Source organism: Erythrolamprus reginae, chromosome 1 (assembly GCF_031021105.1).
Source record: "Erythrolamprus reginae isolate rEryReg1 chromosome 1, rEryReg1.hap1, whole genome shotgun sequence".
NCBI classification, from domain to species: Eukaryota; Metazoa; Chordata; class Lepidosauria; order Squamata; family Dipsadidae; genus Erythrolamprus; species Erythrolamprus reginae.
Window position 1 is genome coordinate 127954159 of NC_091950.1, and position 23995 is coordinate 127978153.

The 23995-nt window shown below is 39.7% G+C and overlaps 2 protein-coding genes and 1 non-coding gene across 11 annotated transcripts in view; all 3 read left to right on the top strand.

Moving 5' to 3' along the window:
- Window positions 1–3878, top strand: part of CARS1 (cysteinyl-tRNA synthetase 1) — a 61281-nt gene extending 57403 nt beyond the window's left edge. For all 3 annotated transcript variants that reach the window (XM_070764605.1, XM_070764613.1, XM_070764621.1), the window contains 3 exons: window positions 1061–1120; window positions 1827–1910; window positions 3603–3878. In XM_070764605.1, coding sequence (XP_070620706.1) covers window positions 1061–1120; window positions 1827–1910; window positions 3603–3737 — 279 coding nt within the window. In that variant the 3' untranslated portion in view covers window positions 3738–3878. The remainder of the gene's footprint in view (window positions 1–1060; window positions 1121–1826; window positions 1911–3602) is intronic.
- A 5259-nt stretch (window positions 3879–9137) lies between these two features.
- NAP1L4 (nucleosome assembly protein 1 like 4) overlaps window positions 9138–23995 on the top strand; it is a 44110-nt gene continuing 29252 nt past the window's right edge. For 2 of the 7 annotated variants that reach the window (XM_070764732.1, XM_070764698.1), the window contains exons 1-6: window positions 9199–9298; window positions 13304–13337; window positions 17204–17262; window positions 17771–17870; window positions 19667–19808; window positions 22040–22126. In XM_070764732.1, the coding sequence (XP_070620833.1) occupies window positions 13324–13337; window positions 17204–17262; window positions 17771–17870; window positions 19667–19808; window positions 22040–22126 (402 nt within the window). In that variant the 5' untranslated portion in view covers window positions 9199–9298; window positions 13304–13323. The other 5 variants (XM_070764682.1, XM_070764715.1, XM_070764724.1 and 2 more) reach the window with 5 other exon arrangements.
- Window positions 22355–22484, top strand: LOC139158219 (small nucleolar RNA SNORA54). The gene has a single exon (XR_011557620.1). It is a non-coding gene; the product is annotated as a small nucleolar RNA SNORA54 (small nucleolar RNA).

The following is a 23995-nucleotide window of genomic DNA, read 5'->3' on the forward strand; positions in this document are numbered from 1 at the left end:
CCTAACCATAATATTATCAGTTACCTTTTCTTGAGAAAAATATGGGACTGGTTTACCACTGCCTTCTCCCATGTGTTTTTGTTGTAGGGTTATTGTTCACCTCCAACATCTTCCTATATCATCATTGCTATCCCAATAGCATGAGTTCCAGTGACCGGTTAGGTCCCACAGAGTCGGCCTTCTCCAGGTCCCGTCAATTAGACAACGTTGGTTGCCGGGACCTAGGGGAAAAGCCTTCTCTATGGGGGCCCTGGTCCTCTGGAATCAGCTCCCCACAGAGATTCATACTGCCCCCACCCTCCTTGCCTTCCATAAGAGCCTAAAGACTCATATGAGCCGGGGTGGTGCAGCAGGTAGCGTGCTGTACTGCAGGCCACTGAAGGTGACTTGTAGATCTGAAGGTCAGCGGTTCAAATCTCATCACCGGCTCAAGGTTGACTCAGCCTTCCATCCTTCCGAGGTGGGTAAAATGAGGACCCGGATTGTGGGGGCAATATGCTGGCTCTGTTAAAAAAGTGCTATTGCTAACATGTTGTAAGCCGCCCTGAGTCTAAGGAGAAGGGCGGCATAAAAATTGAATAAATAAATAAATAAATTTGTGTCACCAGGTTTTGGGCCATTAGACTCCAGTCCCCTGGCCAACGAGTGTAGGTATGTTTGTTTCTGAATGGGAATGAATGGTTTTTAAATGCTATTAGGGTTTTTTTTAAATTTAATTAGCTAAATTAATTGGATTTAGATATTTGTACTGTATATTGTGTTTTGAGTTCTTGGAGATGCAAATAAATTAAGTAAGTAAGTAAGTAAGTAAGTAAGTAAGTAAGTTACTTTTTAATTGAGCAAATAAACTTATCTTCATGAATATACCCTCTGCTGTAATGATGCAGAATAACCAGACTTGAAGGATGGGGAATATATGCATACTTACTTACTTACTTACTTACTTACTTACTTATTGGATTTGTATGCCGCCCCTCTCCGCAGACTCGGGTACTGATACAGTACTGATTTTAATACTGTACTTTTAAAAAAATAATAATCATTATTATGTTTTGCCCAGATTGAAGAAGAAAAAAAGAAGAAAAAACAAGAAGCAGCTAAGAAGAAACAAGAACAGGAGGTAAATATCATGAACAGAATGGTAGGCAGTGATATCAGAGTTACTACAGACTTTGAAGATAATTTTATTCTCAGTGTTCAACTTATTCTACAGTGTAAAAACTTTTGGCCTTTCAGATACCATGCTTGTGATATTAACATGAACATCTATTTCTATCTGAAGTTTTTGAAGTTTAATCGAAGTTTATTTTTAGTCAAAGATTGGGTATGTTTATTACAATGTGAGCAACAGAAAATGTGGCAATGGTACAGGTACTCCTATATACCCCACAATTAGGACCAGAACTTCCATCGCTAAGTGATGCAGATGTTAAATGAGGCACACCTAATTTTATGATATTTTTGATCTCAGTTAAGCAAATCACCAGTTGTTAAACAAATCACATAGTTATTAAGTAAATCTGGTTTCCCCATTGATTTTAATTGTTGGAAGCCCATAGGAAGGGGGCAAATGGCGATCATGTGACCCCAGGACACAGCAAGTGTCATTAAATACATGCTGTGCCAAGCACCCAAATTTTGAACACGTGACCAGAGGGACACTGTGGTGGTCTTTAATGTGAGGGTTAGTCATGTTAGTTTTTTCAATACCATTGTAACCTTGAAGAGTTTTTACAATTGTTATAATTCAAAGACTGTAATGTTATTAATTTATTCCTGAATTATAATATCTTATGTATAATATCTGTAAAATATCTATTTTACAGGCAGCAAAACTTGCAAAAATGAAAGTTCCACCTGGAGAGATGTTTAAATCTGAGCATGACAAATATTCCAAATTTGACGAAAATGTAAGAATATTATAACTTTTTTAAAAAAACCAGCACAAACACTTAATTGAGGATTTAGGAATGAGGGGGAAACCTGGTAAAATGCTGTAATAAGAATAAGATAACAATTCTTGTAATTATTTCAAATGTTTAAAGTGCTTAAGAAATGTAATTATTTATAAATCTTATAATGCAGCAATTTTGTAAGATAACAGCACCAATATCATCCACTATATGTGAAGACTGACCAAAAGTGGCTTGTTCAAGGCCATCCCCGTGATCATTTCATTTATATAAGTACAGTGGTACCTCGGTATTCGACCATAATCCGTTCCAAAAGTGTGGTCGAGAACCGATTTGGTCGAGTACCGAATTAATTTATCCCATAGGAAATAATGGAAATGGGTTTAATTGGTTTCCAGCCCCTATTTCCTTTATTTCCTATGGGATAAAGATATGAGGTCTAAGCACTCCAAGCTGTAGTTAGGGTGGGGGCAGTTTCGGGGGGGGGGGGCTCCTTTCCTCAGTGGTTCGGCTTCCCTTTAAGCAGTTACACCAACTTTCTCTTTCCCGAGAGTAGCAACGGCAGCAGAGGCTTTCCTTAGAGCAGCAGCAGCGCCGGGAACATGAGATGAGAAAGGGAAGCCTCTGACGTTCCTGGCGCTGCTGCTGCTCTAAGGCAGTGATTTTCAACCTTTTTTGAGCTGCGGCACATTTTTTACATTTACAAAATTCTGGGGCACACCACCAACCAAATTGACACAAAATGACACTTTAACACAATACATATTATACATATAGTTGATAATATAGTTTCTAAATGTATTTATACTCACTTAGTGTGAAACCTGGGCCTGTTTGGATGAACACAAAAGGGAGATCCTGGCAGGAATGGCAGTTTGGGGACCCATGTTTAATTTCCCCATGGCACACCTGACTATGTCTCACGGCACACTAGTGTGCCACGGCACACTGGTTGAAAAACACTGCTCTAAGGAAAGCCTCTGCTGCCGTCGCTACTCTCGGGAAAGAGAAAGTTGGTGTAACTGCTTAAAAGAAAGGAGCCCCCCCGAAACTGCTGGTATTGCAGCCGCCCCACCCTTCCTACACCCTTCCGCTCCAAGCTGTAGGGAGTGGGGGGGCGGCTGCAATACCGGCAGTTTCGGGGGGGGGGGCTCCTTTCCTTTAAATAGTTACACCAACTTTCTCTTTCCCGAGAGTAGCGACGGCAGCAGAGGCTTTCCTTAGAGCAGCAGCAGCGCCGGGAACGTCAGAGGCTTCCCTTTCTCATCTCACGTTCCCGGCGCTGCTGCTACTCTAAGGAAAGCCTCTGCTGCTGTCGCTACTCTCGGGAAAGAGAAAGTTGGTGTAACTGCTTAAAGGAAAGGAGCCCCCCCGAAACTGCCGGTATTGCAGGCCCCCCCCCCTACAGCTTGGAGCACGACTGGGAGGCTGTTTAGTGGGCGGCCAGAATGGGCGTGTCGGATTCCGACTCCCATTCCTTCTCACCCCGTCCCCTCATTTCGGATAATAAACAAAATTTTCTGTGGCTGTTCGGTATCCGAATTTTTGTTCAGATACCGAAGCAAATTTTTGCCGAAAATTTTGTTCGGTATCCGAAATGTACGAGAAAGGAAGCGTTCAAGTACTGAGGTACCACTGTATTTGAAACTGAACCTCTTCACTCATTTACATTGAATTCATATTTTCTAGGGGCTTCCAACCCATGATATGGAAGGCAAAGAACTCAGCAAAGGACAGGTGAAGAAATTAAAGAAAATGTATGAAGCACAAGAAAAACTGTACAAAGAATTTCTTCAAATGAATCAAAATGGAGCTGCAAACTGAAATTTGGACATTTTTTCTAAAGAAATGCAAAAGTTGGGTAACATCAGTGGAAGTAACAAGTTGTTTCTGCACGTGTCATACTGTGCTGACATATATAATCCAGTTGCAGATGCCAATAAAATTTTTGTTACAATAATAAAATCAATTTATTTTAATACAACACAATCAAAAATAACTAAGAACCAACAAAAACCTAATTTAGTTTTAATCTGAAAATGCACTTATTTCTAAACAAATTTGTGAATTAGAACACATTCAGATGGAGAAAATGTCTACAAAATGATTTATATTTAGGAAAACATGCACAAAATATGTGTGCTAGAAAAAGATAACTTCATTATGCTAGAAAATATACTGAAACATTAAGCTATTATTGCAGATTAATTGATTAATAAAATAAATCATTAAGTAGAAATCAAGAGTGCTAAAGAGCAGGTTGCAAGGAATTGAAACATTATTGCAAAAACTGAGAAGTCTGAGTCTGAGAAGCATAGATCTATTTTGTTGCTCTAATTGTAGCATTTGTACATAATTTTCAGATTGTTGTTAATAACCTATGACCAACCCATAATACATTCCCACGCAACTCTACTAAGTGTTAAGATTGTTTTGGTCCTATTGAAGTTACTTTATAACTCAATAAAATTTTACAGGTCATTCTGATTTCAAATTAAGTCAACATTTCAACAAAATCTACATTTATTCTTGAAAAGTTCCACCTTATTTGCTGCCTGCTCATTAGGAGTCTTCTAATACAATATTAAATTAAGGTAATTTAAATACTTTGCAGTAGTAACAAATGTGCAGAAAATGGCATTTCACCTTGTGCGCCAATTGTTCAGAGTAATTCATGCTTAGTCACTTCCCATTTGGATTACTACAATGTGCTTTATATGGAGCTGCCCTTGAAGACCTCTCAGAAGCTACAAATCATCCAGAATGCAGCCAGGTCAGATAAGATAAGCACACTTCAGGTTCCCGGTTCCATCCCTGAAACATTGCCACCTATTGTGAACCTGGAAGCATTCCTTTTCAATGATTGCCCATATTGGTGATTCACCCCCCCCCCCCACCCCTGTCTTTCAGAAGGCCATCAAACATGGCTTTTTACCCAGGCAATGAAAATATTTAGAGTTGGATATGAATAGGGGTGGGCTACAGCCTGGACCTGGGGTGGGAGCATGCAGTGGGGTAGCAAAAATGGAGCTCCACCCCAGAGCACCCAATTTGCACTGAAAGATGTTGAAAGAAAATGCAGGGCGTCTGCATTGGTTGCCGATCAGTTTCCGGTCACAATTCAAAGTGTTGGTTATGACCTATAAAGCCCTTCATGGCACCGGACCAGATTATTTCCGGGACCGCCTTCTGCCGCACGAATCCCAGCGACCGATTAGGTCCCACAGAGTGGGCCTTCTCTGGGTCCCCAACTGAACAATGTCGTTTGGCGGGACCCAGGGGAAGAGCCTTCTCTCTGGCGGCCCCGGCCCTCTGGAACCAACTCCCTCCAGAGATCAGAATTGCCCCCACCCTCCTCGCCTTTCGTAAGCTCCTTAAAACCCACCTCTGCCGTCAGACATGGGGGAACTGAGATGTTCTTTCCCCCTGGGCTTCTACAGTTTATGCATGGTATGTCAGTATGTATGTCTGGTTTTTATAATAAGGGTTTTTAGTTGTTTTATTATTGGATTGCTACATATTGTTTTTATCACTGTTGTTAGCCACCCTGAGTCCACGGAGAGGGGCGGCATACAAATCCAATAAATAATAATAAAATAATAATAATAATAAGCCACGCCATCAGTGTGGTATTAAAAATTTTGGTAGCCCTTCACTGGATATGAAGCATTCCAAGAGGATGATTGACTTGCCAATTTTGTTTTGATTTTATGGTTTCAGATTTTATGATTTTATAGTTCTTGGTTTTGTTGTGAGTTACCCAGGGTTTTGTTTTAGACATGTAGTCTGCGGAGAGGGGCGGCATACAAATCCAATAAATAATAATAATAATAATAATAATAACTAAAAAAAATGCTTGATAGCTTATTGCTGTGTTTAATACATCATAGCAAATCTATAAACTTAGTCTTTGTGGTCTGCTATAAAAGGGCCTGATATTTCTTCAGAGGATGATACACTGTTTCTGGGGAAAACCAATATACAATATAATGAAAAGCAAAAGAACAAATCAAAATGAATTAAATACTGTACCTTCAAATGTATAAATTTCACTTCTAACCTGAGAATGGACCATATTGCACAGAATCATATCTTACAGCAGATTATTTTAGACATATCTCTTTCAGCAACTGTTTTTAGGAAAACAATAATCTCCAAGAATAGATTTTGAGGAATTCTATTGTGTCACTACATATTGCAAAATTTTGATACAGAATTTAACTAAAATGTTAAATGCTTAAACTTTTGATCTAAATATGTGAAGTCATCCACCCCAGCTTACAATAACCTACAATTTCCGTACTACCAAAAATAGTTCCATGTATTAAAAGAACAGTAGTTCAGTAAGTATATGTGTTCAGCTGTGCTCAGTAGGTTCAGCTCTACTGCTTGTTCCTAAATAACTAACAACCCAGGGCTTTCTGCTGACATTTATGTTCTGCATTGCAAGCCTCTGAACATGTCAACCTCAGTTCACCTTTCCCCTGTAGGGACTCATAAATGCCATCTCCTTTATTTAATGGGGAAATGTTTATTGTTTATTGAAATGGTATAAAAATATACATTGTCTTCAGAGAGGGTCAAACAATATAAATACAGGTGTTTTTAAAAAATCAGATATTTTTATTTATTTTCCTTAACATATTCCACAAGGCTGAGTCTCTTGGCAGCTTCTTACATATTGCGATGCAAATGAAGTATCACATTATTTTTTTGGCGGCAAAGACTTTAACTGTTGCCGCCAAAAAATAATATGATACTTCATTCATATTACATCATCTCTAACCCTTAGTCTTTGCTCTTCAAAACATACTAGAAAGAGAAAACCTAAATATTAATACAAATGCATTAATATTCCCATGAAATGCAGTTAAATATCACATATAAGGCAAGCATTTTTAATTATTAGTATTTGTTCAATTTAAATTAGTTTATGGAACTATATATTTTTTTTCATTTTCTTAAATATTGTGTGAAATTCTTTCTGTTTTGAGACTCTTGGGAACCTCTTTTAAGGAGAAAGGGGCTTCCAGTTCAATAAATTATTGCATAAATCTTTCTAAGGCAGGGTTGTCAAACTCGCAGGCCACAGGCCAGATGCTGGTCATGCCCACGCCTAGTTTAGTGAAGGAGAAAAAGTCGCAATACATCACATGACACTGACATGAGTTTGACATCCCTGTTCTAAGGTATAAACAACTTCCATGTACCAGTTAATTTATTAAGTTCCCATGTTTTGATAGCATAGGTAAATAATCTACCATTAGTGTTGAATTTTTTTTAGGCATTTGCATGCAGTAGCCCTGTAGGAGATGGAAAAGAAACAGATCCTTTATAGAAAACAGAGCTAGTTGAGAAATCAATATGTGAAGACAGGATGACATTATTAAAATGAAAGAGAAAAAACTCTGAATTGTGAACTAAATTTATCTACTATTCAGCAACACTAAGGAAGTGAATATTTTCTGTTTATTGGGGTTTACTTTGGAATTTTGTTTTTATTGCAAAATTAGATTTTCCTCCCATCTCTTTAGGATAGACTCTTCCTAAATCTTCTGCTTGCAACATACAGTATATGGATACAACTTTTATTCTCCAGTCAACACCTGCTTTGTGACATCAGCGTAGTAATGTTCATTTCTGACTATGTCACAGAGCTGCTTGCCTTAGGAAGAAGCCAGCCAGCACATCTCAAGCAACTAGGAAAGGATACATGATTGCCCTGTTTCATGAAAACAAAACAACAATGCAGGTGGAACATACAGGTGAGCAAAAACAATTTGAAGGATATTTTACTTTTAAAGATTTGTAATTCCTGAAGTCTGGTTTGTAGGCTGGTAAAAGAGGGATTGAACACATTAAATACTAGGAATACTTTTGCATTGTTGAGGGGTTTTTGTTTTTTACTTCAGGCAAATTATGTGTTTATAGACAGGAAACCGGGGAGGCATAATAGATTGGTTTTCTCTTTCCCTCCCCCACAGCATGAGCAAACTCTGTAAACTGGGGGTTCTAGTCCTGTTTATCATTCTTTGTCCAACTTCCTACTCTACAGTAGTGAAAAGCAACTAATTTATTTCTGTGATAGCTAAGAAGTGGCTTGCCATTGCTTCCTTCTTGGGGCTGAGAAAGAATGACTAGTCCAAGGTCACCCCACCAGCTGCTGACTTTGTGCCTAAGGCAGGATTAAAACTCACTGCCTCCCTGGAGGTTTCTAGCCTGATACCTTAATTTACTACACCAAACTGGCTCTCCTAAGAGTGTTTCCCTCAGAGTTAAAGCAAGCAGAATTGCAGCTTGGGCCTTATTATATGGGAGAGAAAGGCCCTTCTTTTCCTTAAACAATACGTCAGAAATGTTAAAGCGGCAGCTTCCGTTTCACTGATGGTATAATTGGTGATAAAAATTCCCGCATATTTCCCTCCATCCAGGAGGGAAGAAAAATACAGCAATGTCCTTTCCGTCCTCTATTTATGCAAAAGCTGGCCACTCAAACCCGTTTTAACAGAATTACTTTCCCCCCTGCTGGAATGGACATAATATATTTTATGGTCTGTGATGTTTCTGTAAAATAGACTTTGCCAGCTGGGCCACATAAATCACCATCTTCAACCAACCCGTCTAGATCTGGAGCGTGTCAGACTGGTGACTTGGCTATTATTTTGTTTGGTAGCGCTCTGAACGGAAAGGCGGGACCTCTGCCACGGCAGCTATAAACCCTTAGCCTATAAACAAGGTTGTTTCTTCCCAATAATAGGCGTTTCCACTGGGTCCCTTTGGAAGAGTCCGGGAGCAGTTGTCTCTCTCTCCCCTCAGGCACGGCGATTGACGTTATCTATTTAACACCCCTGTAATGGTAGCGTGTTTCTGGTTAACTTTCGAGATGCGGATGCTCATCACCAAATAAAAGCCCTCAAACAAAAAGTTCTCAGCTGGGCTTCAGAGCGACCAAACCTCGCTTTCCCAAAAAACACGAGCTGACGTCCGTTGCTCTTTAAAAAGAAAAAAAAGACGCTGTACCTTTAACTAAATACCGCGCGGGTTGCGCGCGCGCTTCCCTCCCACCTTGAGCGGCAGCTCTCTCGCGCCATGTCCCCCCTGCTCTCACTACCCTCACCGCTTCGTCCTCCCACTTTCCCGACGCAGCAATTGGCTAATCCGCTGTCTGCCGGAAAGTCAACATGTCCCGCGTGTGGAGCGGCGGCGGCTGCTAACCTTGCACCCAATCGAGGTGGCTTTTACTGCGGAGGGAGGGGTGCCTCGCCGTTAGCCAATGGGAGGCAGTCTTATTCGGGGCGGCGCAGCCCTGAGAGAGAGTCTGTGAAAGGATCCGCCTGGCTTGCTTGGTGGGTTTCGGGCGTGAGGAGACGCGGAGGCCGGACCAGGTGAGAGAGTGAGGGGGTAGAGGGGACGGGGACTGCAGGAAGAAGAGCTGGGGCAGGACGGTGCTGGCGGCGGCCTTTATATTTTTTGCTAAAGCTTAAAGCGGCAGGTAGTCAGGCTGGCCGCCTGGAGGAGGAGGGGAAGACGATAACGACGACGGCCGGCGGGAGGGAGGACGGCCACTCATCCCCCTCCCCGCCACCCCCGTGCCGTGTGCCAGGCCCGGGTAGTCAATGGTGGAGTGGGTGGACGCAGGCCGGTCCTACTCCGGGCACCATTTTAAAGGAGCGTCCGTGGGGTCCATTCCGGACCGCAGAAGCGGAGAAGACCGGAAAGTGTGACTCTCGCCCAGGTTGCCACATGCGGGTGGGAGGAGGAGAAGGGAGGCTTGGTTTACACTTCTTGGGGCGGTCCCTTTTCCTTCGGCTTTACGCTTCCTGCTCTGCCGTTTCTCGGCCATGTGTTTGGTGCTTTTCTTGCTCAGCTGGGTAGGCCACCTGGTCGAAGATTTATGCGGAAGAAATACAAGCCAGAGGTTTGCCTTTAAATTAATAATGCTTTCTACATGGGACGAATGCTTTATTTTCCCCCTTGAAAATATACGCCAGGGTTTGTCTGCCCCCTAGCCCCCCCCCCCCCCCATGTAGGTCCTTTAATATTTTAACCTGACATGATTTTCCTCCCGGGGTTTTTTCCCCCTTTCCTTTGCTCCGATCTTGAAAACACACTCGCGTTGTTTCCTGTGTGGATTTATAGCTCAGCTCCCTAACGGAAGCCATAATTTTCTACAGTAGTTTAACACCAGGATGTGACTCTGGTAAAAGCCGCACATTTTGTAAGCTCGGCTAATTTGCTCCTACTTGCCTTCAAAGTTTGAAAGGAACCAGTGTAAGAAGTTCGCGCAACATAATAAAATGGCATAAAAGTAATTAGCTAAAATTAAATTCATCTGTGCGGAGGAAATCTTGCCATACAATCTGAAATTCTCTAATGCAGAAATTATAACTTTGATACTATTTTATTTTCTTTGACACCTTGAGTTACATTCCTAGGAACACCAACTTTCTATTACTACCTTTACCCCTCTGTTCCTGTTTTGTGATACTCTTGCAGTGCTGTGCAAGTAGTCCATGTTTAATTATTATAATTGGGCCAGCAACAAAGTTTTAAGCCAAGCCTTCACTAAGTGAAACCTCATCTGGGCTTATGATTTTTCTTCATCTTTACTTTATAGATCGGTGAGGGTCATAAATGCAAGGATTGGTCATAAAATTATTTTTTCATCACCATCCTAACCATAACCATAAACTGAACAAGAGCTCGTTTATAACATTTCTCTACATTATTTTTGGAAGTGTAGTAATGTAAAGTTAATGCGCACCTGATCACATCTATTTTTGTAAAAAATGAAAGCTCCACAGAATTTTAAGGTAATACAGGTAGTCCTTGACTTGCAGCAGTTCATTTAGCGACAGTTCAAAGTTACAACAGCACTGAAAAAGTGACGTAGGATCATTTTTCACACTTGCAACCCTTGCAGCGTCCCCAGGCTCACCTGATTAAAATGCAGAGGCTTGGCAATTGACTCATATTTATGACAGTTGCAATGTCCCAGAGTGATGTCATCTTTTGGCAACATTCTGACAAGCAGAGTCAATAGGGAAACCTGATTCACTTAACCGTGTTACTAACTTAACATGTGCAGTAATTCACTTAACTGTGGCAAGATAAGTCAAAAATGAGACAAAACTCACTTAAATGTTTCATTTAGCAATAAATGTTGGCGTCTGTTATTGTAAGTCAAAGACTACCTGTATATGTAGAATGCATAACTGAAGTATGGAATACAGTACCACAAGATGTGACGACTTTAAAAGAGTCTTGGAAAAAAGTATGGCAAATAGGATTCTCTGTCTTGAAAACAACTTACTTCCCAGCTGGGAATAGCATGCATCCAACACTAATGTCAGAAAAACAGTGGTAAGAGAAGGGTATATCTTACCCTCCTGCTTCTGAGCATCCCAGAAACTTCTAGGTGGACACTGTAAGCAGTAAACCAAAATAATGGCATAAAATAGACTTAGCAATATGCAAATCCTGATATTTAGGTGTAGTTATAACAAATATTTCATTGTACTGCCACACTTCCAAAATATAGGCATTTGTTAGATGAAATTCCGAATACCAACTCAAATAGATTGTATGAATGCATATGATAATCCATAAAAGCGTATACAATAATGAAATAAGTTTTTAGGATACCATAAAACTATCCTCGCACATACACCCATTTGGCACTTGAGTCAAAAAAGTATTACCTTCACAGGTCTATACAGTGGTGTCAATCACCTTCCAAATGGTATTTGCCAATACAATATTGTAGGTTACTCCTCTAAAACTGCTTAGGAGTGTTAAAGAGTTGTTAGAGAAGGTTTTAGTAACAGACAAACAGACTAAATGGAAGTCAGTGTAACTTTTCAGTGCAGTCTTTGTAGACAAAAGCTGAAAGAAAATATCATGATATCTGAGAAAAAATGATTAATTTTGAGGGTAGCACTTCAGAAATAGTTGAATGTTTTATTCCTTTAAAATTGATCAAATGGCAGTTAAAAGCCTTAATTCAAATAATCCTCTGATTTAAACCCCCAATCCTAAAGCCTAAAAGTAATTGTGAAATGAGCCAGGATCAGTTGTGAACTGGAAAAATTCTGTAATGGATGGCTAATGGAATTCAATGCTGTAAATATACAGCACTTATGTAAATGAAGTGAAACTTGGCTCTTTGCAAAGAATGATGTACGTACAGTGAAAAAAGATACTTAGTTTATAATTGTTAATAGAATGTTAGAAAGATTCCTGAATGTTAAAAAGATTAAATATTAATACTGTTATTTACATTTCATACTTCCTAATCACTCATTTTCCTCAGAGGGACTCTATGCAGTAATAATTGAATATGAATAATATTTCATAATACTTCATAATTTTATATATAAACATTTCATAATAAGATTGTATTTCAGTAGCATTTAGTAAAATGCTATTTGGGATAAGTGCTTTAGTTTTGTTTTAATTAAGTTGTAATTCTAAACTATATTTTATAATCCAATTCTGATTACATTTTCAGACATGGATTTTTTAATGTTTATAGTCAATAATATATTCTGGCATCCAGTCTTGGGTTCTGTTTGTTGTTTTAAATAATTTATATTTTTATTTATTTATTCTCCATGTTTAATTAAAATAGATGCTCAGATTTGCATTGTAATTTCCTTTGATACAGATATATTCTATATTAAAATAGGCAATATAAAAATATTGTGCTGATCCATAATGTAAATTGGTTGTTTGTAATGTACAATAATAATTAAATCTCCTTTTCTACATAGGCATGCTCAGAGGTGGGCTGCTAAAGTGGACCGGTGACATGTTCTCACCCCTGTGGCTCTGAGTGCTAGCAGAGTCCAACTCAATTCTGCTACTTCACCTGTACAGGTAGCAGAATCACGTGTGGAGACAGAGAGGCGCCCTTGTTTTGGCGCGGTTTATTGCTTCTGCGCACATGTGGAAACAAAAAACCACGGCGAAACACAGGCGCACCTGCATCTCCGCGCATGATTTTGCTGCCTGCACAAATGAAGTAGCAGAATTGAGTTAGACTCCGCTAGCACTCAGAGTCATGGGTGCGAGCACACGTCACCGTTTCACCTTAGTAGCCCACCTCTGGGCATGTTCCTGGCATATTCTTCCTATTCAATGGAAATACTTTTCATGAAAGTTAGAGGTCTAGGTGATTTTTGTCCATTATCCTTATGCTTTATTATAGACATTTGAGCAGTCCACGAAAAGTTTGTATTAGGCTACGCTACCGGTAATTTCTGATTGATATTCCCTGCTCTAAGAAGATCTCTGCTACTGAAAATGGATTACATTGATAATGCATAATAATCCTTTTTATTTGACTTTCTGCATATTTTATATTTTAAATTACATGCTTTGTGTTACAGGTGGATAAAAGATCTTACAGATGGCAGAAAACAGGTAAGCTCTTGAACATCTGTTTCAAAAACTCTTGTATAAGGAAACGGTTTTCTTATGGAAAATATGTTTGAAAATGAAATATGATAAAATATTGATTGTCAAAGGATTTTTAATGTAGATCAATGTTGCTTTTACAGCTTGTCTGCTTCTGAATCTTTTTAGTGGTATTGTTTTTCAGTTAAATTATTCTGCTCTTATATTGGGATCGTGTGCTAAAGCACTTTTTAAATTGTAGTATGCATTAGAATAATACTGTCTTGTACTTAATACATGACTTTAACTATACTTGCCAAGAAGATGGGCCACAACTATTTTTAGACCATTTACTGCTGTCTTGTTACCTTCCTATCACTGAGTGGTGTTTAATTTCTTTTAATAGGCAAATCTAAAGCATCATCTGCTCACACTTGATGTGATAAAGTCCTGAGTTTAATTAACCTTTTTATATAACTATTGGCTATTAGTGATAAAGACCCTTTATTAGCTATTATAGCTGGATATATCTGTTTGAAAAAATTTCTCATCTTGGTCTATTTGAATTTTTTTCCTAATAAAAGAAATGAAATAAATTGTGGGTGTTCAATTTCAGAATCACTGGGAAGCAATAGGTTAGCTTATTTTACTTTTGCCTTAGGACTAAGTTAACATTGAAATAGCCTTGATTATACTGACCAGCATATTGGGATTATTTGTAGAGATGGATAGTATTTACAGTATTTACTAGGTATCTTTCAAGGATTGAGGGAGATTTCAATTCAGCATTTGTCTTCCAAAATATTTCATTTTTTTAAATCTATGAAGCTATTGGGACATATTATCTGGGAATCTGAAATGAAGCTTAGCTGCTTATTTGGGTCACTAGAGGCTAAGGAAGTGCTAATCCAAGGCATAAATTCAGTAATAGTCTGAAGAACTAATGAACTGATGCTTAATCGAGACAAGATGAGAGGTTCTGTTAGACTCAATGTTGAAAATGCTTTTAAAGGTCCCACTGTACATATCTTAAAGGAAAACTTCAAATGTAGATTCCTAATTGCATCCATATTTGTTTGTTTGTATCCTACCTTTATAACTCAAGGCAATGAATATATCCAACACACCTTCTTTCTCCTAATTGCCACATAAAAACTCTGAGTGGCTGGTCCAAAGTCACCCAGTTAGTTTTCGTGAAGTTAGTTGCTTTCTAGCCTGATGCCTTAATCATTAATCAATTAATCATTGGTATGCCATATTTATAATAGTTTTTCAGCTTCTTTTGTTGTCTGCGGTATTGTTTAAAGTCCTATAGTGATGATTTTTATAATATCCTTGGTTTGGATCGCCTTGCCAGTCTAGAAAGAATGTTAATACTACAGTTTCTTTGAGTCCAATTCAAATAGCTTAATCTTTGAAAATTATATTTGCTTGGTACTGAAGTATTTAAAGAAATGCTTTTTATCAGTCCAACTTGGCTTTACTGTAAGGTTATTTGATGATGTTTATCTTCAGCTTCTAGCCCAACAAAGTTGAAAACTAGGGCAGAGGACTGTCCTTTCCTTGGTAGTGTTATTAATTACTATATTTTAGCAGTTTTTTTAATGCTAGCATTTTGAAACATGTTTTTCTAAAAGTGTTTTAAACTATTTTCTAAATATGCTTTTTATTTTGTAGTTTTGTGAATATATTTGGGCACTCAAACTTCTAATCAGTGGTAGAAAGCAAATCTTGTTGCTGTAGGACAGAGGTCCCCAACCTTTTTTGCACCAGGGACCGGCTTTAAGCTACACCAATTTTCCACGGCCCTGGGGGGGGGGCTTTGGTCATATGGGGGTGGGGTTATGGAGGGGTGGAGCTTAGTGACGCAGCCCTCCACACTTCTCCACAGGGCGGGGAGAATCAGGAGGCTCCTTTGGCGGCTGGGGGCTGCCTGGCTTTGTGATTTTGGCTGGGGGGGGGTTAGGAAGGTCCTACTTCTCCACCCCCCAGCCAAAAATTCAAAGCCTATCTGCTGGATACGGGCGATGAGTGGGACAGAGCGGCGCGGAAGCCTCTTGCAGCAGCTGCTACAGCCACCGGCTTCCGCGCTGCTCGTCCCACCCATCGCCCGTATCCAGCAGAAGCTGCTGCCCGAGTGCTCTTGGCTGGCGGGATTCAAAGTGCTGGGGTGGGGGGTGTCCCGACAGCCCCCCCACCCCAGTGCTTCGCCTCCCGCTGGGACACCCCCCACCCCAGCACTTTGAATCCCACCGGCCAAGAGCACTCGGGCAGCAGCTTCTGCTGGATACGGGCGATGGGTGGGACGAGCAGCGTGGAAGCCGGCGCGGAAGCCTCTTGCAGCAGCTGCTACAGCCACCGGCTTCCGCGCTGCTCGTCCCACCCATCGCCCGTATCCAGCAGAAGCTGCTGTCCGAGTGCTCTTGGCTGGCGGGATTCAAAGTGCTGGGGTGGGGGGTGTCCCGACAGCCCCCCCACCCCAGTGCTTCGCCTCCCGCTGGGACACCCCCCACCCCAGCACTTTGAATCCCACCGGCCAAGAGCACTCGGGCAGCAGCTTCTGCTGGATACGGGCAATGGGTGGGATGAGCGGTGCAGAAACCTCTTGTAGCAGCTGCCACAGCCACCGGCTTCGGCGCGGCTCGTCCCGCTCATTGTCCGTGTCTGGCAGAAGCTGCTGCCCGAGTGCTCTTGGCCGGCGGGATTCAAAGTGCTGGGGTGGGGGGTGTCCCAGCGGGAGGCAAAGCACTGGGGTGGGGGGGCTGTCAGGACACCCCCCACCCCAGCACTTTGAATCCCGCCAGCCAAGAGCACTCGGGCAGCAGCTTCTGCCAGACACGGGGAATGAGCGGGACGAGCGGCGCCGAAGCCGGTGGCTGTGGCAGCTGCTGCAAGAGGCTTCCGCGCCGCTCTGTCCCACTCATCGCCCGTATCCAGCAGATAGGCTTTGAGTTTTTGGCTGGGGGGGGGGAGAAGTAGGACCTTCCTAACTCCCCCCCAGCCAAAATCACAAAGCCAGGCAGCCCCCAGCCGCCAAAGGAGCCTCCTGATTCTCCCCGCCCTGCCCGACGCACCACCCTGTCCTGCATAATGTCCTCTGCCGGGAGGGCAGTGGCGCCGTGGACCGGCTGGAAAACCCCAACGGCCCGGTCCCGGTCCGCGGACCGGCGGTTGGGGACCTCTGCTGTAGGAAATTGCCAGAGCATATCATGTAGTCATAAAGTGTTTATATTTTCTAGTAGTGGTCTGTTTACTCTCTGTTCATTGGCTTTGTGCCAGCTATTTAATTACATAATTTAAATATTTACCTTCTTTTAAAATTAGAAATAATGTTATATTATTGGTGGAAGCTTATTTTTTCAAGAAACTTTGAAAATGTGAATATTTGGTTTAATCTCTCTACACTGTTCCCAGTTCTAATATGGCATCTGTAGTTATTATTGACACATAAAAATTAAATGTTTGTTATAGTGTATTACTGTCTCAGGGAAATCAAGTATATACCATATTTTTCGGATTATAAAACACCGGTGTAAGGAAAAAAATATGTTATTTATTTATTTATTGGATTTGTATGCTGCCCCTTTTGTCCTCCTGGGCCAGTTTTTGCGAAAAATGGGGGGGGGGGCACAGAGGGTTTGGCCAGCCTGCAGAGTGCTGCTGGAAGACGGCAAAAACTTGCCCGATTTTCACAAAAATGGGATGCAGGGGCAGGGCTTCAGAACACCAAAAATGGCGGTGTTCGGTGTATAAGGTGCACCAACCTTTCCACCCTCTTTTAGAGAGAAAAAAAGGTGTGTCTTATACGGTACATGATTTTTTATATTTTAAAGATTAACAACTTTATTTGGATTTTATCTGTTCTTAATTGTCTCAAACATTTTTCACAGTAGGGCAGAAGATGCTGCCTCAGATTCTGTGGAAAATGCTAAAGGCACAGGTGATAAAAAAGGTAAATGACTCAGACTTATTTCAGACAATGTAAAGAAAGGGAATAACTATTTGGTTACCAGAAGTTATACTAATCCAAGTTCTGATGTAGGGAGGGATTATATATGGTATGTGCCTGTACTAGTTTACTGAATTTGCCATAGTCTCATATTCATCTGCAGTGAGATATACTGTATACTGTTTGCAGAGAGGTAGTATGAAGAGACTTCTGGAAGGTGGAAGTTGGAGACACAATGTGATATTTTGTTACTTCTTAGGAGAAACCCTTTGTTATTTAAAATGTAAAAAATTATATTTGTGCAGTTTTACATCTGCAAAAGATGCAGCTATGATTTAGAAGCATAGAGCAAAGCTATAAGAAAATATTCAGAAGAAAGTTCAAGAGACTAACTAGATCTGCAGGTTTTCTTAAAAGCAGAACTTATTTGTTTGTATTCTAATATTATGTTGACCTATGCCTTAAACATTCATTAAAGGTTTATAATTTAGGTAATGTACTGCTTTTACAGAAAAGTTAGCAGACCAAGTAATGCAGAACCCACAAGTCTTGGCAGCTTTACAAGATCGACTTGATAATGCACCTCACACTCCTTCCAGCTATATTGAAACGTAAGTATGAAAAACTTCTCAGACCTGAAAATAAGTCCAGATGGATAATAATTCTCTTAATATAGCAATGAAAACCTAAGGCTAAGGAAAGCAGATTCTCCAGTAATAGCAGATATATGCACACTATTCTTAATTATTTCTAGGTTACAGTTCCATGTATTCTAAGTTTGATATTCCTTATTGCTGCAATTTGTCCCTTTTACTTTACATTAACCCCGTTAAACATTGATTTTGGGCAGTGGTTCTCAACCCTCCTCACGCCGCGACCCTTTAATACAGTTCCTCATGTTGTGGTGACCCCCAACCATTATTAGGAACCTTGGAGGTGGGTTCTAACTTACCTCACTGCTTATTCACTTCCTCCTGCATTGTGTGGCCGCACTTTGTGGCTGCATGGGCGCTTTGCGCATGCACATATGTGCAGAACCAATTTTTAAAAAATTGCAACCCCCCCCCAAAACAAGATGGCAACACATGCACAGTGCCAGAAATTCAGCTTCTGCGCATGCTCAGAAGTTCCCATAGTACAGATATATTTTTTGCAGTGCATGTGGGTGGACCCGCCTGGAGACGGATAGAGGAATGGTGTCTTAGTTCCTAAGACCATTGGAAATATGTGTTTTCCGATTGTCTTAGGCAACCCCTGTGAAAGGGTTGTTTGATTCCCAAAGGAGTCGTGACCCACAGGTCAAGAAGCGCTACTGTTGAATATATTGAATACTGAAATACAGTGATCCCTCGATTTCCGCGGGGGTTACGTTCCAAGACCTCCCACGAAAATCGATTTTCCGCGATATAGCGGCGCGGAAGTAAAAACACCATTTTTGGCTATGGACAGCCAAAAACTACCCCCACGCACCCTTTTTCAAGGCAGCACAAGGAGCTGGGCTTGAAATTAGGGCAGGGAGCGACGAAAGTGCGGAAGCCGACAAAGATTGCTTTGAATGTCGGCTGCCCCCGTCCCCCCAGCACCCGCCTGCCCGCCGTTCGCCCGCCGCTCGCCCGGCCGCTCGAGAGCAAGAGGGGGAGAGATAGACAAAGAGAGAGAGAGAGAAAGATGAGAAAGGAAGGAAGACAGTGAGAGAGAGGAAGAAAGAGAGAGAGAGAAGAGTAGAAGGAAGAGAGAGAGAAATGATAGAAAAAAGGGGAGAAAAAAAGAGAAATGAGAAAATGATTGAAGCAGAGAATGACAGGAAAGAAAAAGAGACAGAGAAGTGACTCTTGGTGATGACGTATGATGTCATCGGGTGGGAAAAACCGTGGTATAGCAAAAAAACCGTGGAGTATTTTTTAATTATTATTTTTTGAAAAACCGTGGTATAGCGTTTCACGAAAATCGAGACCGCGAAAATCGAGGGATCACTGTACTCTTTGTTGCAAATTAACTAGAATTCTGAAATTCATTTTATAATTCATTTTATAAATGAAATTATCTAAAAAGAATAATGTTCGAAGAAATATATTAATTTTCTATGAAATTCCTGTAGAATGGTTTGATAGTTGAATACTATTATTTTCCTTTGGTCCTTTCCAAAGAAGCACAACTGAGAAATTTAGAACAAGGCCTTGTATTTTTAAGAGCCAAACATTTAAATTTACAAGATGACATAAATGCTTAGAGAAATGTTGGGTTTTTAACTTCTGTTTCAGTGTATTTTTTCACATTTGGCAACAAAATGTATGTTTCCTTTAGATATTTCTGCAGTAATTACTCTGAATTTTAAATGTAAAGAAAATTATTTATATTGGATGAAAATATTTGATGCTATTTTTAAATTAATTGTTTTTATTACCAGCTTACCAAAAGCAGTAAAAAGAAGAATTGATGCCTTGAAACAGCTTCAGGTGAAATGTGCACATATAGAAGCTAAATTCTATGAAGAAGTTCACGATTTAGAGAGAAAATATGCAGCTCTTTATCAACCCCTTTTTGATAAGGTAATGAATCAGTTGAACTCTTAAATTTGCTTGTAAGCATTTAAATTAAAAATACTGGTGAGGGAAAAGACTAGACAGTGCTAGACAAATTTTTGCCCTTCAAATTTTAATTTCAAGAGCATATCACTTTTATATAATTCAAGGCTATATCTTTTGCAATATCTGTGTTTGGTTGTTTGCCATGCAAACAATCCTCAATGGTGCAGAGGTTAGGGTGCAGTACTGCAAGCTACTTCTGCTGATTACCATCTGCCAGCAGTTTGGCAGATCAAATCTCAGTAGGCTCAAGGTTGACTCAGCCCTCCATCCTTCCGAGGTGGGTAAAATGAGGACCCAGATTGTTGGGGGCAATATGCTTATCCTCTATAAAACCGTGTAGAGAGGGTTGTAAAGCACTGTGACGCGGTATATAGGTTTAAATGCTATTGCTATTTAGAACAGGGGCCCCAAACTTGGCAACTTTAAGACTTGTTGACTTCAACTACCCGAATTCTAGGAGTTGAAGTCCACAAGTCTTAAAGTTGTCAAGTTGAAGACCTCTGATTTAGAGCATTGGCATTCTCTTACCATATTATGGGTATGCATGAATCTTCTGGACTGTGAATTACAGCATTATTCAACTAATACGTGATAATAGTCCTCAGTTCTTTAATTTGTCTTTTAAATAAAAAAAATACAGCATAGTTTTAAATTTAGATATATTAATGTAGCTATAAATAAAAAAATAACCAGTAACAGTGTTCAATAGTGTTCCCTTAATACTTTTTTGTGGTACTTCATAAACCACAATTTGTTCAAAACAGAGTAAAAGAGTTGGAAGGAACCTTAGAAGTCTTCTAGTCCACTGGTTACCAACCTGTGATCTGTGGACCACTGGTGGTCTGTGAGAACATTTTGGTGGTCTGTGGAGAAATCTTGGCCCCTGGGCCAGATATGGCTGAGAGCAATTAATCCAGTCCAGGAAGATGAAAGGAAGGGAAGGGACTACAGCTCTGGAATATGTGACTGACTTTCCCAACAACATCAGCAAGCCACCGTCAAATTAGCTTCAATTATTTTGTAATAACTACATTATCTTTAATAATTGTGTTACAATTAAACAACCTTTAAAGATTTTGTTATGATTAAATAAATATTTATGATTTTGTTATGTTAAATAGGTGGTTTCATATTAATAAAATGGAAGCTCTCTGATCATTATTTTACAAATGTATTTATCTTTTTAAAAATCCTATTAGTAGTCTGCAGGATTCAAAATTATGGATTTGGTGGTCCACGGGGTTTAAAAGTATGACCTTGGTGGTCCCTGAGGTCCAAACGTTTGGGGACCTCTGTTCTAGTCCTACCCCGTACAAGAAATCCTACACCACTTTTAAAGAAAGTACTGCTTACTTTGTTTGAAATAAACTGGGACTGTAGAGGTGTAGTGAAACATTTTGTGTGTTAAGTAGCTGATCTTTTTACTACTTTATAGACGTATGTAAGATTTTTAGTGGCTGAAATATTTTAGTATGATCATTTCTGAATTTGCAATGAACTTTTTGCAGCCTCATTTCCTACTTTGTTCCACTATTGGAACTGACAAATTTAACTTTTGCAGAATTGGGACAACTGCAAAACATGAGTTTTACTGCTTCCAAGAATGATAGAATACAGGTAGTCTTCATCTTAAAGAAGAGCCATTTAATGACCGCTCAAATTTACATTTTTTACAAAAATTTACATTTTTTTTTCAAATTGAAAAAACTGATGTATGACTGCGGTATCCCTGTAATCACATGATCAAAATTCAGGCTCTTGGACACTAGCATGTATCTAAAATTGTTGCAGTTTCCAGGGGTTATGTAATCATTTGTGACCTTCTCAGTGGCTTCCAACAAATAAAGTCAATGTGAAAGCTGGATTCACTTAGCCAAGTGGATAGCTTAATAACCCTGGCAAAAAGGTCATAAAACAGGTGCGACTCTCCATTATTGCATCATTTAGGAACAGACATTTGAATCCCAATTGTGATCATAAATCAAGGGTTACCTGTAGCCTGTTTAAGATTGGATCAATTCATTAATGCATCAATGGATTATAGCAGTGAGGTCAGAATGTTATAACCTTGAAATGTTTTCACACCTCCACTAATCCATTAAAATGTAGTTGAGAGATCATTGTTTTCAGATTTCTGCAGTATTCTTAGGCTCTGTTGAATAATGTTTCTACAATTTGTGTAATTTGTGCAGAGAAGGGACTTTGTCATTGGTAATACTGAACCTACTGAAGCAGAGGCAGAATGGCACAGTGAAAATGAAGATGAAGAGAAGCTAGCTGTAAGTGGAAATAAATAAACTTTAAAATATTTTGAAGTGTTTAAAGTAACTTTTCTACTGAACAATTAATTTTTGTTACAGAGTATATTAGAAGCTTATGCCAGCTTTCATGGTAGTGTTTTTTGGGGGGATTTCCCTTTCTGTAATTTCAGAATTGCAACTGTTTTTTTCAAGAAGTTTGTTAACAGATGTTTTTGATTTTATTTTATTTTTCTAACATAGTACCATTTGCACTGTTCGTAACCTGTTGTGACAGCCTTTTCTGCTGATGGGTTCCATTCCAGTGCTACAGTAAAACCTGATATGAGAATAAACAGGCTATTTTGCCTGCTTGTCATCTCTGTTTTGGGTTACATCAAATAGTTTCATCTTGTTAGCTATCCTTTGTGTACAAATCGTAGTAACTTGATTGTATATAATATTTCCCTACATATTCCAAATCAGCACGTCCAAGTTCACCCATCACAGTAAATCATCCATTTATATCTTAATTCATGATACATGAATATATCCTACATATTGATTACAAAGAGAATGATTTATTTGTAGTGTTTACATGACCACCTGCCGTATTTTTGGAGTATATAACGCACTGGAGTGTAAAACCGGTTTTGGGAGAGGAAAACAAGTGAAAAAGGCTTCTGCCTCCTAGCAATTTGCCAAACAGCAAACAGCACAGATGATACACTGTTTGCTGTGTATCTCTGTGCATGTGTGCCTGATCCATAGAAATTGCAAAGAATTTGAGAAATGTACATTATGGCAGTACAGTATATTAATGCCAGAAAGTTTTCTTAAATGTAATCACACTAACTCCTCCCAATTATTTCAATAGATCTAATCCAAACATGACCGAGTCAGGGTTTAACTTGGCTGCCTCATCTTAATAGTAATACTTAATACAAAAATAGGACATTTCAGATTATACTTTTACAGATCTTTAAAATTGATGTGGTTTTCTGGAAGTACTCTCTGCTATTTAAAAGAAGATACAATAGCAGTGGGCCTTTTCAGATCAAGCATTTATTTTAAAACGCTTCTTCATTTTGTTACGTTATCTAGAAGAAGAAGAATACAGTCTTTAAGAAATAAGTCTAATAATTTGAACATTCTATAGGCATTTATAGTTATTGACTTACATCCTTGCAGCAAAAAACAAACAGCCAGTTTCAGCAGCTGCCTCTCCCTGCCTGCAATTTGCCTCCGTGCACTTTTAGTGTCACTTTCATTTTAGCACGTGGTGGACTTGCCGGCAACTTCAATCAATCAGCTGAGTGTCGGGAGGCAGATAATCAGTGGCTTGTGCTAATCAAGCTCTGCTGCTGTTTGCTGCAAAGAGGTAAATTGCTGCAAGGAAGTAAATTACTCGTAGGGGGATGGCTGGGTGGGGCTTCATTTGGTGTATAAGACGCACCCAAGTTTTCACCCTCTTGGGGGGGTGGTGGTAAAAAGGTGCATCTTATACTCTGAAAATAAGGTAATTCAAGTTATGCAACTTTGGATGGTGTGTAATAAAATAATAAAATAACCAACTGATATCAAGGATAAAATTCCAGCATGTAAAAGTAACTTTTTTGCAATCAATTATCTACTGATTCAGAATACTATCAAATCCTTTCTCTGTTGGTTTTTGTTCTTCTCCAAATGTTTATGCTGCTACTCACTTAAAGCAAGTTTCTTAATCAGTAGCAAAATCATCTTCAATGCAAGATACTTTGACATACTTTTTTGTCTTATTTATCAATAATTTCCTTTATCCTTTGCTTCACCCAGATGTCTAAATGGTTAGTTGCAAAAAAATGGGTGACCAAAATTACCCATATTTGTTTTAACTGATTAGAACATCATGCTCATCATATATGGTTTATT